General features: G+C 39.7%; 2 protein-coding genes across 2 annotated transcripts; both read left to right on the top strand.

Annotated features, from left to right (window-relative positions):
• The first annotated feature begins 2270 nt into the window (after window positions 1–2270).
• On the top strand, window positions 2271–2711 carry LOC108946998 (uncharacterized mitochondrial protein AtMg00860-like). The gene has a single exon (XM_018774438.2). The coding sequence runs from the start codon at window positions 2271–2273 to the stop codon at window positions 2709–2711; it is 441 nt and encodes a 146-aa protein (XP_018629954.2).
• A 6394-nt stretch (window positions 2712–9105) lies between these two features.
• Window positions 9106–10951, top strand: LOC104107074 (protein PHYTOCHROME KINASE SUBSTRATE 4). The gene has a single exon (XM_009615772.4). It carries the CDS (start codon window positions 9234–9236, stop codon window positions 10785–10787), a length of 1554 nt encoding a protein of 517 aa, XP_009614067.1. The 5' UTR covers window positions 9106–9233; the 3' UTR covers window positions 10788–10951.
• The last annotated feature ends 14949 nt before the right edge of the window (window positions 10952–25900 follow it).

The following is a 25900-nucleotide window of genomic DNA, read 5'->3' on the forward strand; positions in this document are numbered from 1 at the left end:
CTCGGTAAAGAGTGGGTGATGAAGATGAACGTGGGGATGTACGCCGTGGAGATCTTTGGCCAATGCTTGGGGAAGGTGGAAGGCACCCTTAGCGTGTTTGAAGGGCACACTCTTGAAGAGATTGAGAGTATCCGAAATGACTTGGAGGGACATACACAGACCGAGATGGAGCTAAGGCAAACCATCACTGCCTTAGAGTGCAGACTCATGGAGGCTTTGAGTACTATCGATTCTATGAAGGCAAAGATAGAGTCACTCGAGGAACATGTTAGTGCTTGCATAATTGAGGCAGCCAGCAATGTTGTGGTGATGAGGGAGGCCAATATCGAGGCTCCCAAACCCCCAGTGTTCAAAGGTGTTCGCGATGCATAAGAAGTAGAAAACTTCCTTTGGCACTTGGAGAACTACTTCAGGCACGGCAAAGTGAGGGACAACGAGGCCATGATCAATATTGTAGTGTTGTACCTCTCAGAGACTGCCATGCTATGGTGGAGAAGGAAGATGGCCGACATGGATAAAGGTCTATGTACTATTAGCACGTGGGATCAGTTCAAAGTCGAGTCTAAGCAACAGTTCTTTCCAAACAATATCTTGTATGAGGCGAGGCGCAAGCTTAGGGAGTTGAAGCAAACATGGAGCATATGTGTCTATGTTAAGGAGTTCACTACCCTTATGCTTCAAATCCCCAACCTGACCAATGATGACTTGTTGTTCCACTTCATGGACGGGTTGCAAAATTGGGTTAAGCAGGAGTTGCAACGCCGACAAATCACAGATATAGACCAAGCCATAGTGGAGGCCGAATCATTGATGGATTTCAGGCATGACAAGCACAACAAAGGCAAAGGCAAAGAGTCAAAGGTTAATAATGTCAAAGGTGGGGGAGACCGTGGAAAAGGCAAGGATATACAACAACAATACTACAAGACTCAAGATTCCAAAAAGTCAAGTGTCCATCAGGGCTACGCCGAGAAGAAGGCACATGCCGAGAAGAAGGGATGTTACATATGCGGAGGGCCGCACAGCTTCAGGAATTGTCCCGATCTAAAGAGCCTCAGTGCCATGGTCCGTGAACGAAATGAGAAGCCGCAATAAGAGAGTTCGGGAACCGCACAGTTGGGTATGATCGAATTATGTGGTGTTGTCACGAAGAAAGCTATCCAACCTACCGAGAATAGCAATCAGTACACGGATCTCACCATCAGCAGCAAGTCTGCTCGTACAATGGTGGATACTAGAGCAACTCATAATTTCGTGACTGAGGCTGCCGCAAAGAGACTAGAATTGATGCTTGATCCAACCAACTCTTGCGTTAAGACTGTGAATATCGAGGTACAGAATGCTCGTGGAGTAGCCAATGGAGTTGGTGTCAAATTTGGAACTTGGAAAGGTATGACAGACTTTACCGTAACCGCTATAGATATCTTTGAGATTATATTGGGGCAAGAGTTCTTTAGACATTATCATACTTTGATCGACCCCTACCTCCAACATCTCTTGGTTATGGAGCGAGAAGGAGCTTGCATGGTACCTACAGTGACAATGCCACACGGACAGATTCAAGCACAACTCTCAGCTATGCAGGTTGTCAAGGGGATCAAGAAGGGGGAGCCGACGTTCGTGGCAACCATCACAAGTCTGGAGGAAGACAAGAGTTTTCAAGAGACACTGCCGACTTGCATAGAGAAGTTGCTCAAGAAAAACAAAGACGTCATGCCCGAGGAGTTGCCTAAGCATTTGCTGCCTAGGCGAGAGGTGGATCATAAGATTGAGTTGGACACAGGGGCTAAGCCACCTTCATTTTCCCCATATCGTATGGCACCGCCTGAGCTAGAGGAGCTCAGGAAACAATTGAAAGAGCTGCTAGATGCTTGTCACAATCGCCCATCAAAGGCACCCTTCGGCGCACCGGTATTGTTCCAAAAGAAGAAGGATGGATCATTGTGCTTGTGCATAGACTACCGAGCACTTAATAAGGTCACAGTGAAGAATAAGTACCTGATCTCACTCATTGTTGACTTGTTCAATAGACTTGGGCAAGCTAAGTACTTTACTAATGTGGATCTTCGCAAGGGCTACTACCAGGTTTGTATTGCAGAAGGGGATGAGCCAAAGACAACATGTGTCACGAGATATGGAGCATTTGAATGGTTGGTGATGCCCTTCGACTTAACCAATGCACCGATCACATTTTTCATCCCTACCTTGATCAATTCGTGGTAGTTTACCTATACGACATAGTCATCTATATCAACACCTTGGAGGAGCATATGGAGCACTTAAGGAAGGTTTTCCAAGTCTTACGGGAGAACGAGCTATACATCAATAGGGAGAAATGCGAGTTTGCACAATCAAAGGTGCACTTCTTAGGACATGTTATTAGCAATGGCGAGATACGCATGGACGAGGATAAAGTACGTGCTATCAAGGAGTGGAAGGCACCTATAAAGGTAACTGAGTTGAGATCCTTCCTTGGCCTTGTTAACTACTATCATCATTTCATCGGTGGCTACTCACCAAAAGCTGCACCATTGACTGAGTTTCTAAAGAATAATAAGCCACGGGTTTGGACGGAGCATTGTCAAAAGGCGTTTGAATGCCTTAAGGCAGCTGTAACAGAGGAGCCAGTCTTGGCGCTTCCTGACTTTGCCAAGCCATTTGAGGTGCACACAGATGCCTCATACTATGCCATTGGGGGTGTCATGATGTAGGATAAACATCCCATAGCGTTTGAGAACCGCAAGTTAAATGAGATGGAGCGACGTTACACGGTGCAAGAGAAGGAGATGACTGCCATTGTGCATTGCCTTCGTACATGGCGACATTATTTGCTCGGGTCAAGGTTCGTGGTCAAGACTGACAACGTGGCTACTAGCTACTTTCAGACGCAGAAGAAGCTCACACCAAAATAGGCCAGGTGGCAGGATTTCTTGGCCGAGTTTGATTATGTGCTGGAGTACAAGTCGGGCAAAGGTAATGTTGTAGTTGATGCCTTGAGCTAGAAAGTCGAGCTTGCTTCTATCCCTTCAGCAAGTTGGGACATTCATGAGGCTATAAAAGAAGGCATACAACATGGTCCTGCAGCCAAACAACTTATCGAGTTAGCCAACCAGGGCAAGATGAGACGTTTTTGGGTAGAAAACGGCATATTGCTTACCATGGGTCGGCGAGTCTACGTGCCTAAGTTTGGAGACATTAGACGGCGGATCATAAGGGATAGTCATGACACAATGTGGGCTGGTCATCCAGGCCAACGTCGCACTAGGGCCTTGGTCGAGTCAGTCTACTATTGGCCACGCATGTGAGATGACATAAAGTGTTATGTGCAAACTTGTCTTGTATGCCAGCAGGACAAGGTTGAGCAACAACAACGCGGAGGACTTTTGGAGCCACTACCAGTTGCAGAGCGTCCATGAGAGAGCGTGACTATGGACTTTATCACTTGCCTACCAAAGTCCGAGGGTTATGGTACTATTATGGTGGTTGTGGATAGATTTTCCAAATATGTCACCTTCATGCCCGCCTCACCAGGTTGCACTACCAAGTAAGCCGCCAAGCTATTCTTTAAGAACGTGGTTAAGTATTGGGCTTACGAAGGCATATTATCAGTGATCGAGACCCCTGCTTTACTGGGAACTTTTGGAAAGAGTTATTCGACATACTTGGCACAGAACTGCACTTTTCCACTAGTTTCCACCCAAAGACAGATGGACAAACGGAACGGGTCAATGCCTTACTAGAATGCTACTTGAGATATTATGTAAGCGCGCATCAGAAAGATTAGGCAAGGCTCCTAGACATCGCCCAATTCTCTTATAACTTGCAGCGAAGTGAGTTCACGGGGCAGACACCATTTGAGCTAGCCACAGGACAACAATCACAAACTCCACATTTATTACCAGCCGCGTTCAAGGGAAAGAGTTTGGGGGCTTATTATATGGCCAAATGATGGGAGGAGCAGCTTGACACTGCTAAGTTCTACTTGGATAAGGCAGCTAAGAAGATGAAGAAGTTTGCGGATCGTAAGCGGCGTCCCACGGACTATAGAGTTGGGGACATGGTGATGGTGAAGTTTAACCCAAGATAGTTCAAGGCACTACCGGACATGCATCAGAATTTGATTCGCAAGTATGAGGGGCCATTTAAGATCATCGCCAAGGTAGGCAAGATCCCATACAAGCTTGACATGCCATCGTATCTTAAGATCTACCCTATCTTCCATGCCAGCATGCTTAAGACATATGATCCGAGTAGGGGCCAATCAAGTCGAACGCCTATTACTATCACCGCCTCGTATGATCGGGAGATTGAGACTATCATGGATTACCACGCCAGGTGAAAACAAGGGCAAAAATCTACTGCTATGTTCCTCATCCATTGGAAGGGAAAATCAACGGAGGAGGCCACATGGGAATGATATGAAGACTTATGGCATTTCAAAGATAAGGTCTGAAAGTTTATGCAGCAGCATTGCGCCGCGGTCGTTGCAACATAAGGTGGGGGAGAGTGTGATGACCCGCCATGTCATCGTGCCACATAGACGATATTTGGCATATATTAATGCCATGTGGAAGCTTATATAGGAGGAAGGCTAGCATTTGTGAGAAGATTCTAGAGAGGTATGGACATTTCCTTTGGAAGACCCTAGATCCCTATGGATTTGTTAGGAAAATCCTTGGAATCTTCTAGGCTTGTAGAGTATTCTAGAGAAAGCCCTTATCTTGTAAATATTAAGGACTTGTGTAACAATTAATATTTACATACTAGCCCCTAGAAGATTAGTATATAAAGGGGGTCATTCATTTGTAATCCACTAAGCAAACAATTCAAGTTTTCTCTAATACAAAGCTTCCTTTAACAATTCTCTTGTGCTCTTTCTACCATTCTCTTAACGATTTTGAGGGTAGTAAGGCTGACTTGGCATAGCAAGAGCGTGAACAAGTTGTGCAAGATCGTGAGCGAGTTGCCAAGTGCCGCACGTGTACTTAGTTAACGACTAAGGACGTGACATATCACCCTGTTTTTAAACCTCTTTAATAGGGGTATTAAATACTCATATATCTCGTACTTATTCTTTTTCTCCTTTTGAACCTACAGCTATTTTGACTTCTATTTAATAGGGATATTAAATAATAAATTTCTTGCTTATTCTCTTAATAATTCTTTTTTCTTTTCTTAACCTATGACAATCACTCTTTGTTAGGGATATCAATTGAAGGAGGAGTTTCACACTAATTCTCTTCATCTTTTTCCTTTTGTCATATGGCAATTTTATTGTTTCTAAAAAAAAAAATATTTGTATTTAGTTATTCTCTTATTCTTTTTCCTTTTGAACGTACAGAAATTTCGACTTTTCTTATTAAATAATAAATTTTCTGCTTATAATTCTCCTAATAATTCTTTTTTCTTTTCTTAACCTACAACAATCACTCTTTGCCAGGGATATCAATTGAAGGAGGAGTTTCACACTAATTCTCTTCATCTTTTTCCTTTTCTGTCATACGGCAATTTTATTTTTTCTCTAGAAAAAAAAACTTTTTTTTGTATTTAGCTATTCTCTTATTCTTTTTCGTTTTGAATGTACAGAAATTTTGACTTCTCTGTAATAGGGGTATTAAATAATAAGTGTCCTACTAATTCTCCTATTAATTCTTTTTTAATTGAAGGAGGAGCTTCCCACTTGTTCTTTTCTTCTTTTCCTTTTTTGTCATACGACAATTTTATTTTTTTATAAAAAAAACTTATTTGTATTTACAATTTTATCCAATTAAAAATATGATTCCTAAAGGTAAAAAAGACAAACGATATTTCGCTAAGAAGTTTCACATTTTTAATATAACTAATTTCGCGGCACGTGCATTGAACGTATATGCCGAATCATGTAGTATATGCTTTATAAAATAATATTAATATTACTAAATAAAGTTTTAAATAAATATTTTTACATAAAAAATAAAATATAGTTTTCTATGAATGTTCAATGTGTATCGACATATGGTGACTCTTGTCGAGGTCAAAATAACTGGTTATCCTTTAAACCTACAAAGATGAATAATTAAAATTTAATTAGATATATGTGATCCTTTTGTTTACTTAATTTGATTTTATAAAGTACAAACATATTAAGAAGCGTATTTCATCTAATTCTTCCATATAGACGATTTTTCTGGTGTATGTTCCTTCCATATGTTTCATTTGTTTAGACATCCTTGCCATGGTTGTAGTATCTGTTTGAAAAGATATGTCATATTTAAAGTGAGTTGTACGAAACCGATAAGTCGTTCTCTATTACTAACTTCAAACTTTAAGAAATATTTAAAACATTGTAGACAAAGTAGTAACTCTTTTATTCCATGAAACATGAAAAGAATTTTTCAATGAACCTTACCTCCCTTTATAATCAACATTGTATATGTTACAATTGCCACAAGTTGCACTATTATGTATTGCATCCCCTCTCTCTTGCAGTACCCTTTTTGCAAGAAGCATATGATGAACTTGTAATTTACGTTATCTTCACAATGCACCTATAATATGCATGCTATATAACATCAACCAATATATTAGATTATATACGTATACACATAATTAAAAAGGCACGTATATTATAAAAATATTTGTAAGAAGTTACATGTGCATCTACAAATAAATCATCTATAATATCGATTGTCTTCACTTCTTTGGCATTTTCACAACCTTACTCAGTATTAGTGCAATTTGTGTTTTCTGCCTTCATGGTATCACATATGTATTTTACTTCATGTTAAAAATATATCATCTTTTTTTATAAAAAAATAGTGGTAAAAAAGTATTGACTTGTATATTTATATCAATTTTACAATTAGATAATGTGCACTTATTTAAGCAAATAATAAGTTCGTTTCCCCTGGAGCAACTAAGTTAAAAGGGAAATCATTAGAAAATGTACACCAACTCTGGATTTGACGGCAACAAATTTAAAAGTTGCATGAACTTCCTAACTAAATTTTTTTTTAAAATAAAATAAAATCAGAGAAGAGACATTATCTTAAATGAAGAATGCCATAAAATGGACAATTTTTTAGACCACCATTAGGTTAGGTTATGTATATACACACATACAAACATATACATACATGTTTATTACAAATGGACATACTCCCTTGGCTTATTAAAAGGCAATTATGAAAGTTTAATAGAATGAATACAAGAACTGATGCAACGGTCTACCTTGTTTTTCAAACTTGGATCGTTTATTTCATTCTACTTAAAAAATAATTCATAATGCCTTTCTAAAATTTTAAATTTAATTCATCCCCACATCTAAAGTTTGTATGCGCAGAAACGAATTCAGATCCTAAGCACCTAATAAAAGAACAAAACCTGCATACATTTTATACTAATATTTGTTAACGGGCATAAATTCAGAAGCTCACGTAAACGATAGAATACAGAATATAAAATTTATATTGATAATCTAAAAAATAACTATGTAAAATGTTGTTCGAGAGTAGAGAAAACCCTAATAACTTATTCAAAGAAAAAATGATTTCAAAGAATGGTAAAAGTACAACAGAGAATTGATAATAGTATTCATAATACCTTTTGCAAAGTTTAGTAAATTATGTGACGTCCAGCCTATGTTGTGCAAATTTTGTTAAGGGGATAACTTTCTCATGTATTATAGGCAAACTAATACACAATAATTTCAATCCAAAGACAATTAAATAAGCAAACAATGCTGGAAATAGACTTAAGAGTTTGCAAAAGCTTAATTAGCTATATTTAAACTAATTACTGCAATTATATAAGCAATTAGCTTTTCCCAACTTCATAATCCTATATGAAAGAGGCGGAACAATAAACCGTCAACTAAAAAGGTTATATTCTCCATAGACTATTAACACGAGAGTAATTATATACTCAAAAAGTAAAAGGAACACATACTCATTAAGACACAAATTCGACAAGCACATAAATTATCAGTTGAAAGATCTAACACCTATTAATTTGCTTGCAGTTAATCAAAATAAACATTAAATTATCTCTAAATGAATCAAAGGAAGAATAACAATATCCCCTAAATGTAAACATCTTCATAAAAAAAAATGGAGAAATAATTAGTAACCTCTACACATTGCCTTATTTCAGAAATTTGTAGCAGCGATCGAAGAGGATGGGAATTAAAAAAAATTCAATATGATATCATGTTGTCCTCCCACAACATGGTATTTTTTTGCTCATGATAAATAAAGAAACTGATCCCAAAAACCACTCACCACTTTTCAATTACAACTCCTACCAACAAACCCCAAAAGATAATATTTTCACAAGAACAATAAAAAGTTGATGAACTTACAAGGTATATCGAACAAATTAATTTTTGGTTCTTCACTCAAATAACATCAATTAAAGAATTCTTGTGTTAACAATGATGATGAATAATATATTTCCATTATCTAACCACAGTTGGCTAATTTATTAGAACATGGGACTTGAAAATGATAACTACCAGTTAATGTGCATAGGACATTTTACCTACTTCCTAAAACAAATAATGCAAAGCAAATATATAGTCTAAATTGGTAGATTGCACTGTGGTTTTTTTATGGTAACTTTAATTGAATGTGTAGAACTGGTGTGAGATGGTGACACACAACGACCAATCTTGAAAGACTACTCTTTCATCTAAGAACGCCTAACTGTTGCACCAATCGTTCAGGGGAGGCTGAGTTTACCGTCTCCGATATTAAGTGTCCATAATATTTTGTTATGTTCTACCACTTTTATACCTTCATATGACATATAGATTTCAAGACTTGGAAGAAGTCACTAATGCTTGTATTAGGGTATGATGTCTACATCACACCTCTTGGAGTGCGGCCATTCCCCGAACCCTGCGTGAATGCGGAATATCTTATGCATCATACTCCTCTCTTTTTTTCCTACCGCTGTTAGACTGGAATAAAAGATTTTACACGAGCTCTAGTTCTGCGGCGTGATGGCATGACCGCTAGGGGAGTGATTCCGGGTATAGATAGGGTTAAATCAAAGTGACCAATCCAAATTTCCAATAACTGACATCTGAAATTTGGAAAATAAAAATAGAAGATTCTTTTAAAAAACTCCAAATTAAATGGCAGGAGGTCCAGAAAATTCTCAAAAGCAAATATTATCTCAAGAATTGGTATAAATAATAGTACTAACTAGCTCTCTTTTGTGTAGTTGTACAAAGTAAACCAGAAAAGGGCAAGATGGACTCCCCAACAACAGTTAAAACCTTAAAATACAAATCCTCTCAGAACCCTGCTAATCTTGTTATAGCAGAAAGTCCTCTGCAGTACAGATCCTTTGTCCAAAACCATATCCTAAAAGATGCATCTTTCTCCTCTTATCTCAAACCAGAAGAACATATCTCCGAAGATTCCGAAATAAACGTGTTTGATGCAAAAAAATATTTCAGTGAAAGCAATGATTCCCCTCCAGAAACCCAAAAGAACTTAGCAGATCAATCCGAATTAGCTTCAGTTCCTCGAGTTTCGTCAGTTTCTTCCGTAGATAATGGCTACGGAAGAAACTTTCGTGCCAATTCTTTTCGTGCTACTCCAACTGCTTCATCTGAAGCGAGTTGGAATAGCCAAACTGGCTTACTATCAAATCCTCCAGGAGCTATTGCAGTTTCATTGAGAAATACTCCTAATGAAAAACACAGAGGCTCTTTTAGTACTCGTAAATGGTTTTTCTGCCGAAAATGTCCTTGCTCAGGGAAGAAATCGGTACAAGTTGAGGAAACTAACTCGGAGCCTAGAACGGAAACTGGGACGGAAAATTTTGCTGTCAAACACACTCAGAGGGTACTTGAAAAAGCTACCAACACGTCTCAGAAAAGTTCGACTGAAATACAACAGAGAGCAGCAATTCTAAACTCAAACGGACATCCTCAGAGGCCGCAGCTGTCACAGGCCCATATCGCTCCTTTAGAGTCAATAAATAAAATTGGAACGATACAGAGAAGATCATTAGAGTCAGAGACTCATGTAACGCCTAGCACAATTGCATGTCAACAGCGCGTGTTGGCATCAGTTAGGCCGTTTACTGAAACTGCCGGGGGATTTTCATTCCCAATCTTGAACCAATCAACACAAGCTAAATTCGGAATCAAACCTCCACCAACAAGGTCCATTTCCCCAATATTAGAAGAACCGGCCCGAGATTCACTAGAAGTTTTTCAACCATCTTCAAGAAAATCAACAGAATGCAATTTCCCGTTCCCAGGAAGCCCGATTTCGCGCGTGACAGCAACAGACGATGACGTTGCCAGTGACGCAAGCTCCGATTTGTTTGAAATCGAGAGCTTTTCTACTTCGATAGCAACTTCTTGTCCTATGTACCGCCAACGAAATTCACTCGACGAACCAGCTACCCCGAGCATTGCAGCTACAGAGTGTTACGCACCTAGCGAAGTTAGTATCGATTGGAGTGTTACTACAGCTGAAGGTTTCGACCGTGCTAGTATTACTAATTATTCCTCTATCTCTGAAATTGACAACGTGGCGAATATGAGACTTTTCAGTGGCGGCGGCGGCGACGGAGGAAAGTGGAAGGGGAGTGGATTGTTGAGTTGTCGGCATGAGAAAGCGGTAAATGTCGGACCAAAACCGGTGAAATTTGTATCGGCCGAGGGTCCACCGTTGCCATTAATATCTGCGGCAGGACATGTGAGTAGTAGGCCAGTGGCCAGAGCTAATAATAAGCCACCCATTGCTACCTCTCATTCTGCACGCTTATCTCTTGCCTTTGCAGCATGACAAACAAGTTCCTTGACACTGCCATGTTTTTATGTTTTACTGATTGCATTCATCTGTTTCATTTTATGATTTTATGTGATATTTGTATTGAAGAGTTAAAAAAATATTTGATCGTGACTTTCTAATTTTTTTTTGAATTATTAATAATTGTAACTTAATTTTTATGTTGCTTTGTAACCATGTACAAAGTTTATTTCGAATTGACACTCCCAATTAAGTAATTTGATCACCCGAAAATTTCGGAAAATTCTTCTTAGGTACTTGCAAGTATGAAGTAGTATGATATTAATAGAGATTATTGTATCAATCTTTATGAATAGTGATAAATTTATACTCTCTATGCTCTATAAGTGAATTTTTTGCTCATTTCACACATATTAATGAATTCACTTTTTAGTATTAATTAATAATAAAATTGATCGTATTAATCTTAATTTGCTCGTTGAAAATATAACAAACTATTTATAGGCTCTTGTTCAAAAGAAAATTTTAAAAAGAAGAAGTTAATTCCTAAAAAAAATAAATATTTTAGACTAAAAAAAGTCTAAAATCAATTAAAACAGAGCGAAAGAAGTATTGAATATGACAGCGCTCACCTAATCTTGGGTCCACTTCTGAATTTTGCCAACCAAAATTGAGTAAATGCCCGAACAGGATCTAGTTGGGGTCACCTAAACAGTAGGTAGGCCGAGATGTGTGACGTTTCTAATTGTTGTACATGCATCTATCTATGGCCAATGGAAAAATTTACCTTATCAGTGTGTTAAATCCAATGTATAATTTTGCTATACCATCACGTCAACGTATTCTACTAACATAACACGTACTTCTTCCATTCACTTTTACTTGTCCCCTATGAATTTTATATATCCCTTAAAAAATAATAAATGAAGTGTATAATTTATCATGATATTCATATTAATTGATGCATATTTTTAATGGATTTGAGAAAATAATTTGAAATGAATAATTAATAATGTGAGTATAACAGGAAAAACGAAATTGTCTTCTCTTAATATGCAAAATGTGATAAGTAAAAGTGAAAAATCTATTTTTAGTATACTGAACAAGTAAAAGTAAACCGATGGAGTACGTATAAACTATTTATTGTAAGTCAAAATATGGAAACTGAAAGATAATGTAATTAATCTATTATTAAAGAATATAATACACTAGGGGTGGCATGTGGGCCGGGCCCAGTCCTAAGTGGGCTTCGCGGGCCCGGTCCTAAGTGGGCCGGTCCTAGGCGGGTCGGTCCTAAGCGGTCTCGGGTTTCGCGGGCTTCTTGTTGGAACCGGCCCGAGACCGGGACCACGAACTAACGGTCCCAGGCCTAAGCGGGCCTAAGTGGGCCCAACGGATACTTCTATTTTTAAATTTTTTTTATACAAGTTAGAGAGAAAAAATGGTAATAAAAATATCTAAGTCAATTTGTAAATTATATTATAGAATTGTCACATATATATATATATATATATATATATCTTAAGATGTATATATAGTATAGTATAGTATATATATAAGCTATATTCGATATATATATATAAGCTTATATATATACTATACTATACTATACTATACTATATATACATCTTAAGATATATATATATATATATATTCGATTTACTATATATACATCTTAATATATATAAGCTATATTCGATTTATATACTATATATACATCTTAAGATTTTTTTTATATATATATATATATATATATATATATATCGAATATAGTTTTTATATATATAGTATATACTATATTATACTATATATACAGCTTAAGATATATAAAAAGACAAAAATATTTTAAAGAGATATTCAAAGCAATGTGTTATAATTTTATTATAGCATTAAAAAATCATGGTAATATCTTTCTTAGTCTTCCTCCCCCCTATGGAATGAGCACAATAAGGTGCTAATACCACCATTGAGAAGAAAAATAAACTAATCAAGATGTGCCAAAATACAAGTTACATATTAATTTACATGGTGTCTCTTACAAATTTCATAAATCCTTCAAGGTCCGGAGGAATTTCCGTTGGTGGTGGCGGAAAAGAAGCTTGGTCATCACCGCTTCCAGGCGAAGCATCATCCTCCGACTTCCAACATATTTAAAAACTAACTCTTTGCCACAAGTTTTACACTTAGCCCTATTATTTTCTCTTAGTTGAGTAAAAAATGGCCAAACAAGAGATGTTTCTGCCCGTTTAGAAGGTTGTCTAGAAAAAGTAGGGGCAGTAACAGGAGGGTCAGATGGGGCATCATTTGGATTATTATTAGTTGGGTTAACTTCAGGAGCAAGACTAGTGGGTGTATCGTCATCCGGTTGTATTTCATCAAAATCTATTTCTTCATCATCATTTACGTCAATAGTTGGATTACCATAAAGAGTATTCATATATTCATGGTTTAATTGTTCACCGGGTACAATATTATGGCAAAATTGACTCTCGATAAATTATAATAAACTATTATCGCTATCAAGAATAGGAGGTGTAGGACGGGTAACAGGTTTGGGTCGAGGAGCCGGGGGAAGTGGAGGAGGAACAGATTGGCCACTAGATTCACCACTCTTGGATTTTTCTTTATTTTTACTAAATATTTTTTTTAAGGAATAAGCCATCTTAATTAATCAAGCAAAGTAAATAAAACAAACAAAACTATAATATTAAAACTTAAGAGTTGGAACGAGTTTACCGAATTGACGAATAACTTGTTGAAAATTAATTATCGTTGAAGACTTGAAGACTTGAAAACTTCAATTCACCAACTTCACAATTTTGCACAAAATATAACAATTAAGTAAGCAATTATAGAAGAATATTAGAGAGAGATTGATGATTTTGTGACAAAATAAAAGAATGAGGGGGTATTTATAGTTAAAAATAGGAAAAAAATGTAATTATAAAAAGTTTGGGGTTAAAACAAAGTTTGGGGGGGTTAAATGGCTATTTTATAAATAGCCAACGGCTATTTTAGCAGACCAAATGGCTAGTTTTTAAATGGCCAAACGGTCAATTTTTTTAAAAAAAAATTATCCGTTGGACCCGGATAGGCCCGTTTAGGACCGCTTGAACCGGCCCACTTCTCACCCGGTCCCGGTCCCAAACGGTCCTGGTCTCGCGGGCCTTCCCTATAGAACCGGCCCACTACCCAGCCCACCTCCTCACGGTCTCGATCCTATCCGATTAGGACCGTTTAGGCCCACCGCCAATTTGAGCTTATGGTCCTGGGCCGTTCCCGGTCCTAACCGGCCCACATGCCACCCCTATAATACACTAATAAAATTCTTAGTCAAGTATGTCGTTGGAAGCCTCAAAGGCTATTGAGTTATGAAAGGAGATTCAAAACTCTTCCTCTCTATTGTCAAGGGTTGAGATTCCTATGTACTTAATAAAATATTTCGGATTTTGATAGGAAATACTTTACCCTCTTTAGTGAATCTTATTAGATTTCGTGAATGAGAAATAAAACAGGCACCTTTTGAATTGTACATCTTTATCTCACCCTTTCATTCTATAAATTTAGAGGCTTAGCCTCATTTTTCAGATATGAAAAGTCTAAAAAACTTCTCCCCTTTTTTTTCTATATTGTTGCATTATTTTTTCAAATAAACATAAGTGTCAAGTGTGATTTGCTCCGTTTGTTGAGTTCGCTGAAATTATGTGATTTGTAGTGCCGCTATCACAGAATAGTTATTCTGTTCTATCCTGGAAAGAACTAATCTAAAACCTAGGGCAACTGTGAGGGGATGAAATTCCTTAAGGACACACAAGAAACTTGTGGGCTCGAAAATATTTTTCTGTTTTATTTTAGTGAACTAATGTTTCGTCGCTTCTCTAAATTGGACATAGTTTACAAACAATCTTAAGGAATTTAATGTAATCTGATAAAGTAAATTGTGTGTTCGTAAGGTAATCGTTGGTATTGTGGCGATTACAATTTACAGAAATGGAACACGAAAGTAACAAATTATTGAATTTACTTCGTGTGTACTCACTGTTACTGTGTTACATAGTAATGGCTTTCTCGGTGAAACAATGCAATCGTATGGACTGCTACATGGACGTTTGCCGCTCGCTATGTCTAGGCTACAATTCAACTTTGCTTACTGTTATAACAAGCAAGTCAATCCTGAGATGCAAATTAGACGGGTTGAATTTATGTTGGAAAATGCAAATGCCTTAAATTGGTTCAGGCATGGAGATAAGCAATATATTCCCTTGGTTTATTTAAAAATTACATCATCAGCAAATAAGCTAATTTCCAATCGGTGCTTCCTTTCTCCAATAAGTTTTTGGAACCGACAATTTACTATCTTGTTATAGCGTATTTACTTTTTGAGGGTTCACTCTCAAGACTACTCAATGGAAGAAACTATTTTGGTATCAAATTTACTCTCTTGGAGAATGCATTGTTTCTTCCATTTTTTCCATAATCCAAGGGTTTGGAAAACGGCAAAGAATGAAAACAGCGTGTGGGTTGATCACGTTGTTGTCAAAATCACCAAATACTCGGTCCCTATCATTACATATAAAACTGCGAACGTTCGAGGTGATTGGGGCGGTAAGGAGACACATTGGAAGGGCACTAATTAGCATCACTAATCAAAATTTAGTTGGAGCCCATCCAAATCCTTGTGTTGTTAACAAGAGAAGAGTTTCATAAGCAAAAGGGATTTGTGAGAACAATTCTGCCAAATTCTACTTAATTGATTTTCAAAAGCGAATGATACTCATGGAAGGAAAGTTAGAATCTGTGACGATGAGATCAACGTTGTGAAGGTGATGATTCAAAATGGCCCTATAGGAATAAAAATCGGGTTCTACTTTCTTTACTCTACTCATTTTTCCTATCCTTTGGCGATTTATAAAATCTTGGTTTAGGATAGAAGTTTATTATATAGTGATCTCAAAATATATATTTGCATGTGGTTATGACAAGGATAACATACTGTTAAGGAAAAGTTTATTATTTTATTTACCAAATAAAATTGGTTTGTCGAACGTAGTTTGTTAGCCGGTATGAAACCATATAAATGATGTATTTAAGTTTGTAAGTATGAGTTAAGCTTACATGATACTTGAAAAAAATAATTTTGAGATCATGAAGATGAAAAGTTTATCTGTATCAAAGAAGAGAACAATATATCAAACTATTAAATTGCCTAGGGGTTACAATGGTTTAGTTGGAAAGCCATTTGAATTTGTAATTTTCTATCCCTGTTTTGGATACTAAAATCCTCGTGATTTTCTACTTATTATGGAGACTAATCTCCGTAATTTTCTACTCCTGCTTCGAGATTAAAATCTGCGTGATTTTCTACTCGTTCATTGAGATTGAAGTCTTCGTGACTTTTTACTCATTTGTCGGTGATTAAAGTCTAAGTAGTGACTTTCTATTCATTTTGGAGATTAAAATCTCAGTAATTTCTACTCCGATATATTATTCGTTGTGAAAATAAAATACTTCACTGTATAAAAAATTATGGTTGTGTCAGATTGGTTTGAAGATTAAAAACTTCACCGTTTACTAAATCTAGTTGGGTTAGATATTACTCAATTTGAAGATTAAAAACTTCACCGTTTATTAATTCTAACTCTGTCGTGATACAATCAAGATTTCATATGGTTGGATCTACAAAGTAATAGGGGCAATGAATGTGAATCTCCTTTTGAAGAAATACGTTTGGAATATGGTATTATTCATCAAATGACAGCCCTTTAGTCACTCCAATGGAATTGCAGAAAGAAAGAATAAAACGTTAAAGGAGATAATGAATGCTTTGTTGATAAGTTCTCGTTTACCCCAGAACTTGGGGCGGAGTTATTCTTACAGATAACGGAATACTCAGTCGAGTTTTCCATAGCAAGACGCAATTCATTCCAAATGAAAAATGGAATGGAAGGAAATCCAACTTAAATAATTTAAAGTGTGGGAGTGCTTAGCTAAAGTGCAAGTTCCTAAACCCAAAATGATAAATATCGGACCGGAAGGATTGTGTTTTCATTGGATATGTAATAAATAGTAAGGCATATCATTTTCTGGTTCATAAATCAGAAAATCCCGACATTCATATTAATACGGTAATCGACTCAGATAATGCTGAATTCTTTGAGAATATTTATCTGTGATGACCCAAAATATCATCTTTAAATTTAATAAGTAATTATGTGTTCTAAGACCTCAAAAAGCACCATTTATCATTCCTTGACTTGTGTGCGCAGTCCGTACAATTTTTCGGAAAGTTTTTATGTGAAAAATGGGAAATAGAGCTTTAAAACTCAACTAAGTTGACTTTGGTCAATATTTTGAGCAAACGGATTCGGATCAGTATTTTGAAAATTTTGGTAGGTCCGTATCATGATTTGGGACTTGGGCGTATGCCCGAAATCAAATTCCGAGGTCCCTAGCCCGAGTTATGGAATTTTGATAAAAAATTAAAAGCTTGAAAGCTTAATGATTTCTAAGAAATTACTGATGTTGGATTTATTGACCTCGGGTCTGTATTTTGGTTTCGGAGCTCGGTATAGGTACACTATAATATTTATGACTTGTCTGCCGAATTTGGTGAGAATCGGAGTTGATTTGACGTGATTCGGACGTCCGATTGTAAAAATATAAGTTTTAAAGTTGTCTTGAAAATTTCCTTTGATTTGGTATCTGATTCGTAGTTCTAGGTGTTATTTTATCGATTTGATCATGCGAGCAAGTTCGTATGATATTTTAGGACTTGTGTGCATGTTTGGTTTGGAGTCCCGGGGCTCGGGTGAGTTTCGGATAGGTTATGGGATAATTTTGAACTTAGAAAATCTGATTTTTGAGCTTCTGCTGTCATCTGGTGCATTGTGCTTCGCGATCGCGAAGCCATTCCTGCGATCGCGAAGAGGAAATTGTAAGTAGTGAGTTTTACCCTTCGCATTCGCGAAGATAGGCACACGATCGCGGAAGGTAAACTCCCAGTGCACTACGAACGCAAGGGACCAGTTGCGATCACATAGAAGGAAGGAAGGCAGAATCTAGGCACGTTAATTGTGCTACGCGATCGCATAAGTAATGTCATGGGCGGCTTTCCAACCATGCCCCATGACCCCTTGGACGCGCCCCGTGGCGTCCTGGCCAGCCTCCCAATGCCCGTTATCATGGTCGGCCCCATGGTCTCGGCAGCTCTAAGTGACAAGCGCGTATGTGCCTCTGTCGCCCCACCGATAGCCATCGCCAGCGCCCAGCCACACGCAGATGCCAACAGCGCCGCGCGTGCAGACCCTGATGCTAAAGACAAAGTTGCTGCCAACGGACTTGTTGCTGCTTTGTAGAAGACTAAGTCTTTTTCATTGTAAATATAGAGTAGTTTTGCTGCATTATCTTTAAGTGTGATTTTTCAGCTTTCATAGGTCTAGTCATGTAACTTTGGTTTATTTTTTTTAAGCATTATTAAGGGGGACCAAGCAATCAAAACTTTTAAGCAAGCAAACAATTCTCTGTACTGGTGTCTCTCCCCCCGACACCATCTTGTTTTTCTATAATAGCTTTCATTCAATGCAATCAAGCTTTCTTTCATTCTCAATTCTCTTTTCTGCTCTCTTTCAATTGCTCATGATATTGGTTTTCCCGTACGGCACTGACAATCTAGTCTAGCGTATGGAGGGGACCTCATTTGGCGGACAGCAACCATACTGACATCGGTTGCTTAGCCTTACGTCACCCTTCCAAGGAACTTCAGGAAGGCGCCGTGTAACAGTTGGTATCAGAGCCTAGGCTCGATATCGGACGAGGGATTACATTGCAATTACCACCATTTCTGACCATGGTGAATTATGGGGATCACATCGCGACCCTTGAGGGAACGGTTGACGCATTACGGCCCATCGTGGAAATGGTGCCTGACCTAAAGACCAACCTAGTGCAAAGGTTAGACGACCTGGACCGCAGACTGATCCAGGCCGAAGTTGACATAGAAAACATCAGTCGCGACTCTAAAGGAGACCGGCAAACGGCAGCCACAGAGGCGGCTGAAATTTTTGGTAAATTTGAGGTCCTCCAGCAGGAGCGTGCCGAGGATTTAGCCAACAGGGAACAAGAGGCAGATAGGGTGACTGCCATGCAACAAACTATAGACAACTTGATAGGCCAGCTCAACGTTGTCAATGCTGCTTTACAAGGCCTACTTCGAGGAGGCGGAAACCAATTTGGGGGTGGTGTGAACCTCGCCCCTATGGCGCAAAAGCTGAAAATTCCTGAGCCAAAGCCATACAGTGGAGCTCGGAATGCCAAAGAAGTGGAAAATTTCATTTTCGATATCGAGCAATACTTCGATGCCGTGGGAGGCCTAGAAGAAGCTAAGAAGGTAGCAACGGCTGCCATGTATCTTCAGGGTGATGCCAAACTCTGGTGGCGGGTGAAGTACGAAGCCATCAAGGCTGGTGAAGATGCCCTCGAGACATGGGCAGAACTGAAGGTAGCCATACGCCTATAGTTCTTCCCCGAAAATGTTGAGTACAATGCCAGGAGAAAGTTACGGGAGCTCCGCCAGACCAAATCAGTGCGAGATTACGTGCGGGAATTCTGTGCGCTCATGCTGAACATCCGTGACATGGGGGACAAAGACAAACTCTTTACCTTCCTGGAAGGGTTGAAACCTTATGCCCGGATGGAGTTGCAGAGATAAAGGGTAGACACGTTGCCTAAGGCAATCCAAGCAGCAGAATGCCTTGGGGATTACCAAGTGGAAGCCCGGAAGGATAGGCCTCAACAGCCTGTCCGAGGAGGATACAAAGGGGGCCAGCCAAACAATGGTGGCCCTAGTAGAAGTGGAGGAGACTGGAGTGCACCCAAATCTAAGACTCATTCTTCAGGCAGTATTAGTGTTGCATCTAACAACAATGATCGGGGGAGGAAGCCACCCTCAGGATGCCGTCATTGCGGCGGACCACATTGGAATAATGAATGCCCACATGCACAGATGAACGCCCATCAAGCTTTTGAGGATTGAACAGATGACGATGCCGATGATGCGGACCTGACCGAGCTAGTAGGTGCATTCAATGCAATTGTTGGCTCCATTTCTGAGCCCTTAACGGGAACCAGTGCCGGTATCCACAAGAAGAAGGACCCCTGTCCAATTGCCAGGAAAGGAAAAAAGAAGGCGAATGAGAGGACTCCTCCTCATCAAGAGAGGACCTTAATGTTCGTTGACATGAAGGTAAATGGCAAGCCCATTCGGGCAATGATAGATACGGGTGCCACCCACAACTACTTAGCCTCAACTCAGGTGGAGCGCCTTGGACTAGTTGTAGGAAAGGGCAAAGGTCGTGTGAAGGCTATCAACTCACCACCTCAACCAGTGGGTGGAATAGCCAAAGAAGTACCAGTGAAGCTTGGCCCTTATGAAGGAAAGTTCAACTTACGCGTAGTGATCATAGATGACTTTGAGATAATAGTGGGGTTGGAATTACTGAGACAGACCAATACCATGCCCGCACCGTATGCAGACATGCTACTGATGATGGGAGCAAATAGGGCCAAGCCCTGCATTATTCCGTGCATTTCCATGAAGATGGCAGCCGAGAACATCTCGGCCTTGCAGTTGAAGAAGGGGGGTAAAAAGACATGAACCCACGTTCCTGGATACCCTCTGCATAGAAGATATAGAACACTCCTCGGGTCCCATTCCTGCACCCGTGAAGGAGTTGCTTCTGGAATTTGAAGACATCATGCCACAAGACATGCCAAAGCGTCTTCCGTCTAGGTGAACTGTGGACCATGAGATTGAGTTGGTGCCGGGTGTGAAGCCACCTGCCCTGGCGCCGTATAGAATGTCACAACCTGAACTCTCTGAGCTTCGGAGACAATTGACGGAAATGCTAGACACAGGGATCATCGTGCCCTCCAAGTCCCCATACGGGTCCCCTATGCTATTCCAAAAGAAACATGATGGTAGTTTACGACTCTGCGTGGATTACCGGGCTCTAAACAAAATCATCGTGAAAAACAAGTACCCTATTCCGCTAATGGCAGACTTGTTTGATAGACTGGGTGGTGCGACGGTATTCACCAAAATAGACCTGAGGACAGGTTATTGGCAAGTTCGAATTGCAGATGGTGATGAGCACAAGACGACCTGTGTGACAAGATATGGGTCGTACGACTTCCTGGTTATGCCCTTTGGCTTGACTAATGCGCCAGCCACATTTTGCACCTTGATGAACCAAGTCTTCCGAGAATACATTGATGAATTCATCGTGGTTTATTTGGATGACATTGTGGTATATAGCCAGACACTGGAAGAACACCTGGAGCATTTGCAGAAGGTCATAGCCCGATTGCGGGAGCACAAATTATATGCGAAGCTATCCAAGTGCTCCTTTGCTCAGAAACAAATTGACTTCCTCGGACATGTCATCGAGGAAGGGAGGATCAAGATGGACCAGTAGAAGATTCAGGCCATTACAGAATGGCTGCCTCCTAAGGATATCCATGCCTTTAGGTCGTTCCTTGGTCTATGCAATTTCTATCGGCGTTTTGTGAAAAGTTACTCCCTCATTGCAGTGCCACTGACAGAACTTCTCAAGAAGGCCACCCCGTGGGATTGGGGCCCCAAGCGGGCAGAGGCCTTCGACGCATTGAAGATGGCTATGTCTAGTAGACCAGTCTTGGCCCTCCCTGACTTGGCCAAGCCATTCGAAGTACAAACGGATGCCTCCGACTATGCACTTGGTAGAGTATTGCTACAAGAAGGGCATCCCGTAGCGTACGAGTGCCGGAAACTAAAGGATGCAGAGCGCCGCTATGCCGCCCATGAGAAAGAATTATTGGTTGTCGTTCATTGCTTACGCCTTTGGAGGCATTATCTACTGGGAGCCCCATTTGTTGTCAAGACAGACAACACAACCATTAGCCATTTCATGACCCAGCCAAAGCTGAATGGTCGACAGGCTAGGTGGCAGGAACTCCTAGCGGAATTTCACTTCAACCTGGAGTACCGAAGTGGAAAGACCAATCATGTTGTTGATGCACTCAGTCGGAGAGCTGATCTAGCATCGATGCGTGTACTCACCGCCCTAAAGGGAAGCGAAGTAACCACCACCATAAAAGACCAGATACAGGATCTACTCATCAAGGATCCTGCTGCACAGTATTTGGTTGACTTGGTAGGACATGGCAAGACTCGCCAGTTCTACACCGAAGATGGTTTCCTGAAGGTAAAAGGGAACCAACTTTATGTTCCTAAAGGAGGAGATCTGCAACGGGCTATTCTTGCGGAATGCCACGATACTTTGTGAGCCGGTCATCCCGGCGAGGAACGCACCATGGCATTACTTCGCCGTGCATATTATTGGCCTCAAATGGTCGATGACGTCGCTCAGTATGTGAAGACTTGTCTAGTATGCCAGAAGGATAAGTCAGACCGCTTGACGCAGGTAGGGCTCTTGGAACCACTAGCTGTCCCCAAAAGACCTTGGGAAAGCGTTTCCCTGGACTTCATCACCAGATTGCCCAAGGTCGGAGATCTCACAACTATCTTGGTTGTGGTGGATCGGTTTTCCAAGTATGCTACCTTTATAGCAGCCCCACAATATATATCAGCAGAAGATACGGCTCGACTATTCTTCTCTCATGTCGTCAAATATTGGGGCCTACCTAAAGACATTGTTAGTGATCGCGACCACGCTTAACTAGCAATTTTTGGACCCAACTCTTTAAGTGCCTCGGGTCAAAATTGAGTCATAGCTCAAGTTTTCATCTGCAATCTGATGGCCAGACGGAGCGATTCAATGGCATGCTAGAGGAATATCTCCGGCATTTTGTGACCGGATCGCAGAAGAATTGGGTGAAGCTTCTGGATGCTGCTCAACTGTGTTTCAATTCACAAAAGAGCTCAAGTACTAACAAAAGCGCTTTTGAAATTGTTACCGGACAGCAACCGCTACTCCCACACACAGTGAACGCACCAAACATGTCAAAATCTCCTCGGGCTGCTAGCTTCTCAAAAGAATGGAAGCAAAATTTGGAGATAGTGCAGAGCTATCTTGTCAAAGCCCAAAAGCGGATGAAGAGGCATGCTGATCAGAATCGCCGCTTTGTTGAATACCAGGTGGGAGACAAAGTGATGGTCAAAATCCCAAAGCGGTACTTGTTTGCAGGGGTCCATGATCCTCGCCTATTGTAAAAATATATTGGACCCTTGTCCATTGAAAGGCGCATTGGGAAAGTTGCATACCGGGTGGATACCCCAGCTTGGTGGAAAATCCATCCTGTTTTCCATGTGAGTCTCCTGAAACCTTTTCGGGAAGATATAGAGGATCCTTCACGAAGCCAACTCATAATACCAAGTATTCGAGGCCCCAATTCAACCGGGAAAAGGCGTGCTGAAGCTATTCTTGATGATCGAGTGATTCACGCCTCAAGAAAGGATCACCAGGAGTTCTTGGTGAAATGGCAGGGATGTGATGTAGAGGAGAATACTTGGGAGAGGGGAACAAACCTTAAAGCCTACAAGAGCCTGATTGATGATTACCTTGTAAGGAAGGTGCCGAGGACGTCGCCAACTCAGGTGTGCGAGAATGTCATGGGCGGCTTTCCAACCATGCCCCATGAACCCTTGGACGCGCCCCGTGGCGTCCTGGCCAGCCTCCCAACGCCCGTCGCCACGGTCGGCCCCGTAGTCTCGGCAGCTCCAAGTGACAAGCGCGCATGTGCCTCTGTCGCCCCACCGATAGCCATCGCCAGCGCCCAGCCATAGGTAAATGCCAACAGCGCCGCGCGCGCAGACAATGCCGCGCGCACAAACCCTGATGCTAAAGACAAAGTTGCTGCCAACGGACTTGTTGCTGCTTTGTAGAAGACTAAGTCCTTTTCATTGTAAATATAGAGTAGTTTTGCTGCATTTTCTTTAAGTGTGATTTTCCAGCTTTCATAGGTCTAGTCATGTAACTTTGGTTTATTTTTTTTAAGCATTATTAAGGGGGACCAAGCAATCAAAACTTTCAAGCAAGCAAACAATTCTCTGTACTGGTGTCTCTCCCCCCCGACACCGTCTTGTTTTCTGTAATAGCTTTCATTCAATGCAATCAAGCTTTCTTTCATTCTCAATTCTCTTTTCTGCTCTCTTTCAATTGCTCATGACATTGGTTTTCCCGTACGGCACTGACAATCTAGTCTAGCGTACGGAGGGGACCTCAGTTGGCGGACAGCAACCGTACTGACATCGGTTGCCTAGCCTTACGTCGCCCTTCCAAGGAACTTCAGGAAGGCGCCGCGTAACAGTTGGTATCAGAGCCTAGGCTCGGAAAAATGTACTCCGCGATCGCATGACCATTTACGCGATCGCGTAGAGTTAAAAGTCTGGGCAGCCAAAATGTGCTTCGCGATCGTGAAGAGTAAAATGAACCTGGGCAAAAGTTGTTCTACGCGATCGTAAACGAATTTCCGCGATCGCGATGAGTAAAAATCCCAGAAACAGAACTTAAGTTCTGAAAATGGGGTTTCGACCCATTTTCAATTCTTTCCCATTTTTGAGCTCGGGTAAGGTAATTTTTGGGCGATTTTCACGGGAAAACATTGGGGTAAGTATTCCTTATCCGATATTGATTATATTTCATGATCTCATACTCATTTATATCATGAATTCTTGAATTTATGGAAGAAAAATCAGATTTTTATAAAATCTTCCAAAAACAAAAATTTAAGATTTGAAGGTCCATTTGATATCGGAATTGGACAAATTTGGTATGGTTGAACTCGTATCGGAACGGGTGTTCGGATTTCGTGAGTTTTTCCGGGATTTGAGATGTGGGTCCCACTGTCGAATATTTTAATGAATATTGAATTTTTATCCGGAAAATTTATAAATTCATATGAAATTAATTCCTATGATTAGTATTGAATATATTGAATTGTTGGTGAATAGATTTGAAGCTTTCAGAGGCAAATTTAAAAGGAAAAGCTGTGGTTGAATAATTGATTGGAATTTGCAAAGCGAGGTAAGTGTCGGGGTTAACCTTGACTTGAGGGAATAGAACCCTTAAATTATTTGTTATGTGAAATTTATGTGAACGACATATAGGCGAGGTGACGAGTGTCTATACGTCGTCAAATTGATTGTTTGCCTATTTACTTGAAAAATCATAAATTATTTTAAATCATGAATTAATTATTATAATAATTGTTTCTCTCCTATTCTTTGTCAAACATTAATCCTTGAATTCTTGCATTAATTATTTCATGCTATTTGAATTATGTGTCTTAATTGTTATTTGACATTTAGCATATTAAATATTAAACTGCCTATTTTCTCTTTGATTTTCATAATAATTTGCTATTTGTCATTGTTTGTTTCATAATTAAATCATAATTACTGTATGCTTGCTGTCTTATAGTTTTATATTAATTGTTGCAATTATGGAGAAAATTTCTTCTATAAGAATTGGTAAATGGATATATTTTGGAGGATCGGGTTGCACGCCACAACAGACTTTTTAAAAAGTCAATATTGGGGGATCGGATTGCACGCCGCAACAGACTTATTTAAAAGTCTATATATATATACTTGATTGAAATAAATACATGACATACTGGATTAAAAGGAATATATTGGGAGAGCGGGTTGCACGATGTAACAGAATTGAACGTGAATATATTGTGAGAGCGGGTTGCACACTGCAATAGAATTGATTGAAATAATAATGGGTTATGACTGTTGAGTTGGCTTCAATTATTATAAATAAGTTACCTGATTTATTTCTATTATTTGTTGTTGTTATTAATATTGCGTACAGGTTAATGTAAGTGAACCGCCTTAGCCTCGTCACTACTTCGTCGAGGTTAGGCTCAGCACTTACCAGTACATGGGGTCGGTTGTACTGATACTACACTCTGCACTTCTTGTGCAGATTTTGGAGTTGGTCCCAGCGGCGTACCATAGACTTGCTCGGATTTCAGCTACCAGAGGAGACTTGAGGTATAACTGCATGGCGTCCGCAGTTCAGAAGTCCCCATCTATTTTACTTTAGCTGTGTGTTTATTTTCAGACAGCTATATTTTATTCAGACCTTTATTTGTATTTATTCTTGAAGCTCGTGCACTTGTGACACTAATTCTGGGATGGTATT

The sequence above is a fragment of the Nicotiana tomentosiformis genome, chromosome 2 (assembly GCF_000390325.3).
Source record: "Nicotiana tomentosiformis chromosome 2, ASM39032v3, whole genome shotgun sequence".
NCBI classification, from domain to species: Eukaryota; Viridiplantae; Streptophyta; class Magnoliopsida; order Solanales; family Solanaceae; genus Nicotiana; species Nicotiana tomentosiformis.

What these genes read in the sequence shown, in the direction of transcription:
- LOC104107074 (XM_009615772.4), top strand. Translation starts at nt 9,234, where the DNA reads ATGGACTCCCCAACAACAGTTAAAACCTTAAAATACAAATCCTCTCAG.
- LOC108946998 (XM_018774438.2), top strand. Translation starts at nt 2,271, where the DNA reads ATGGAGCACTTAAGGAAGGTTTTCCAAGTCTTACGGGAGAACGAGCTA.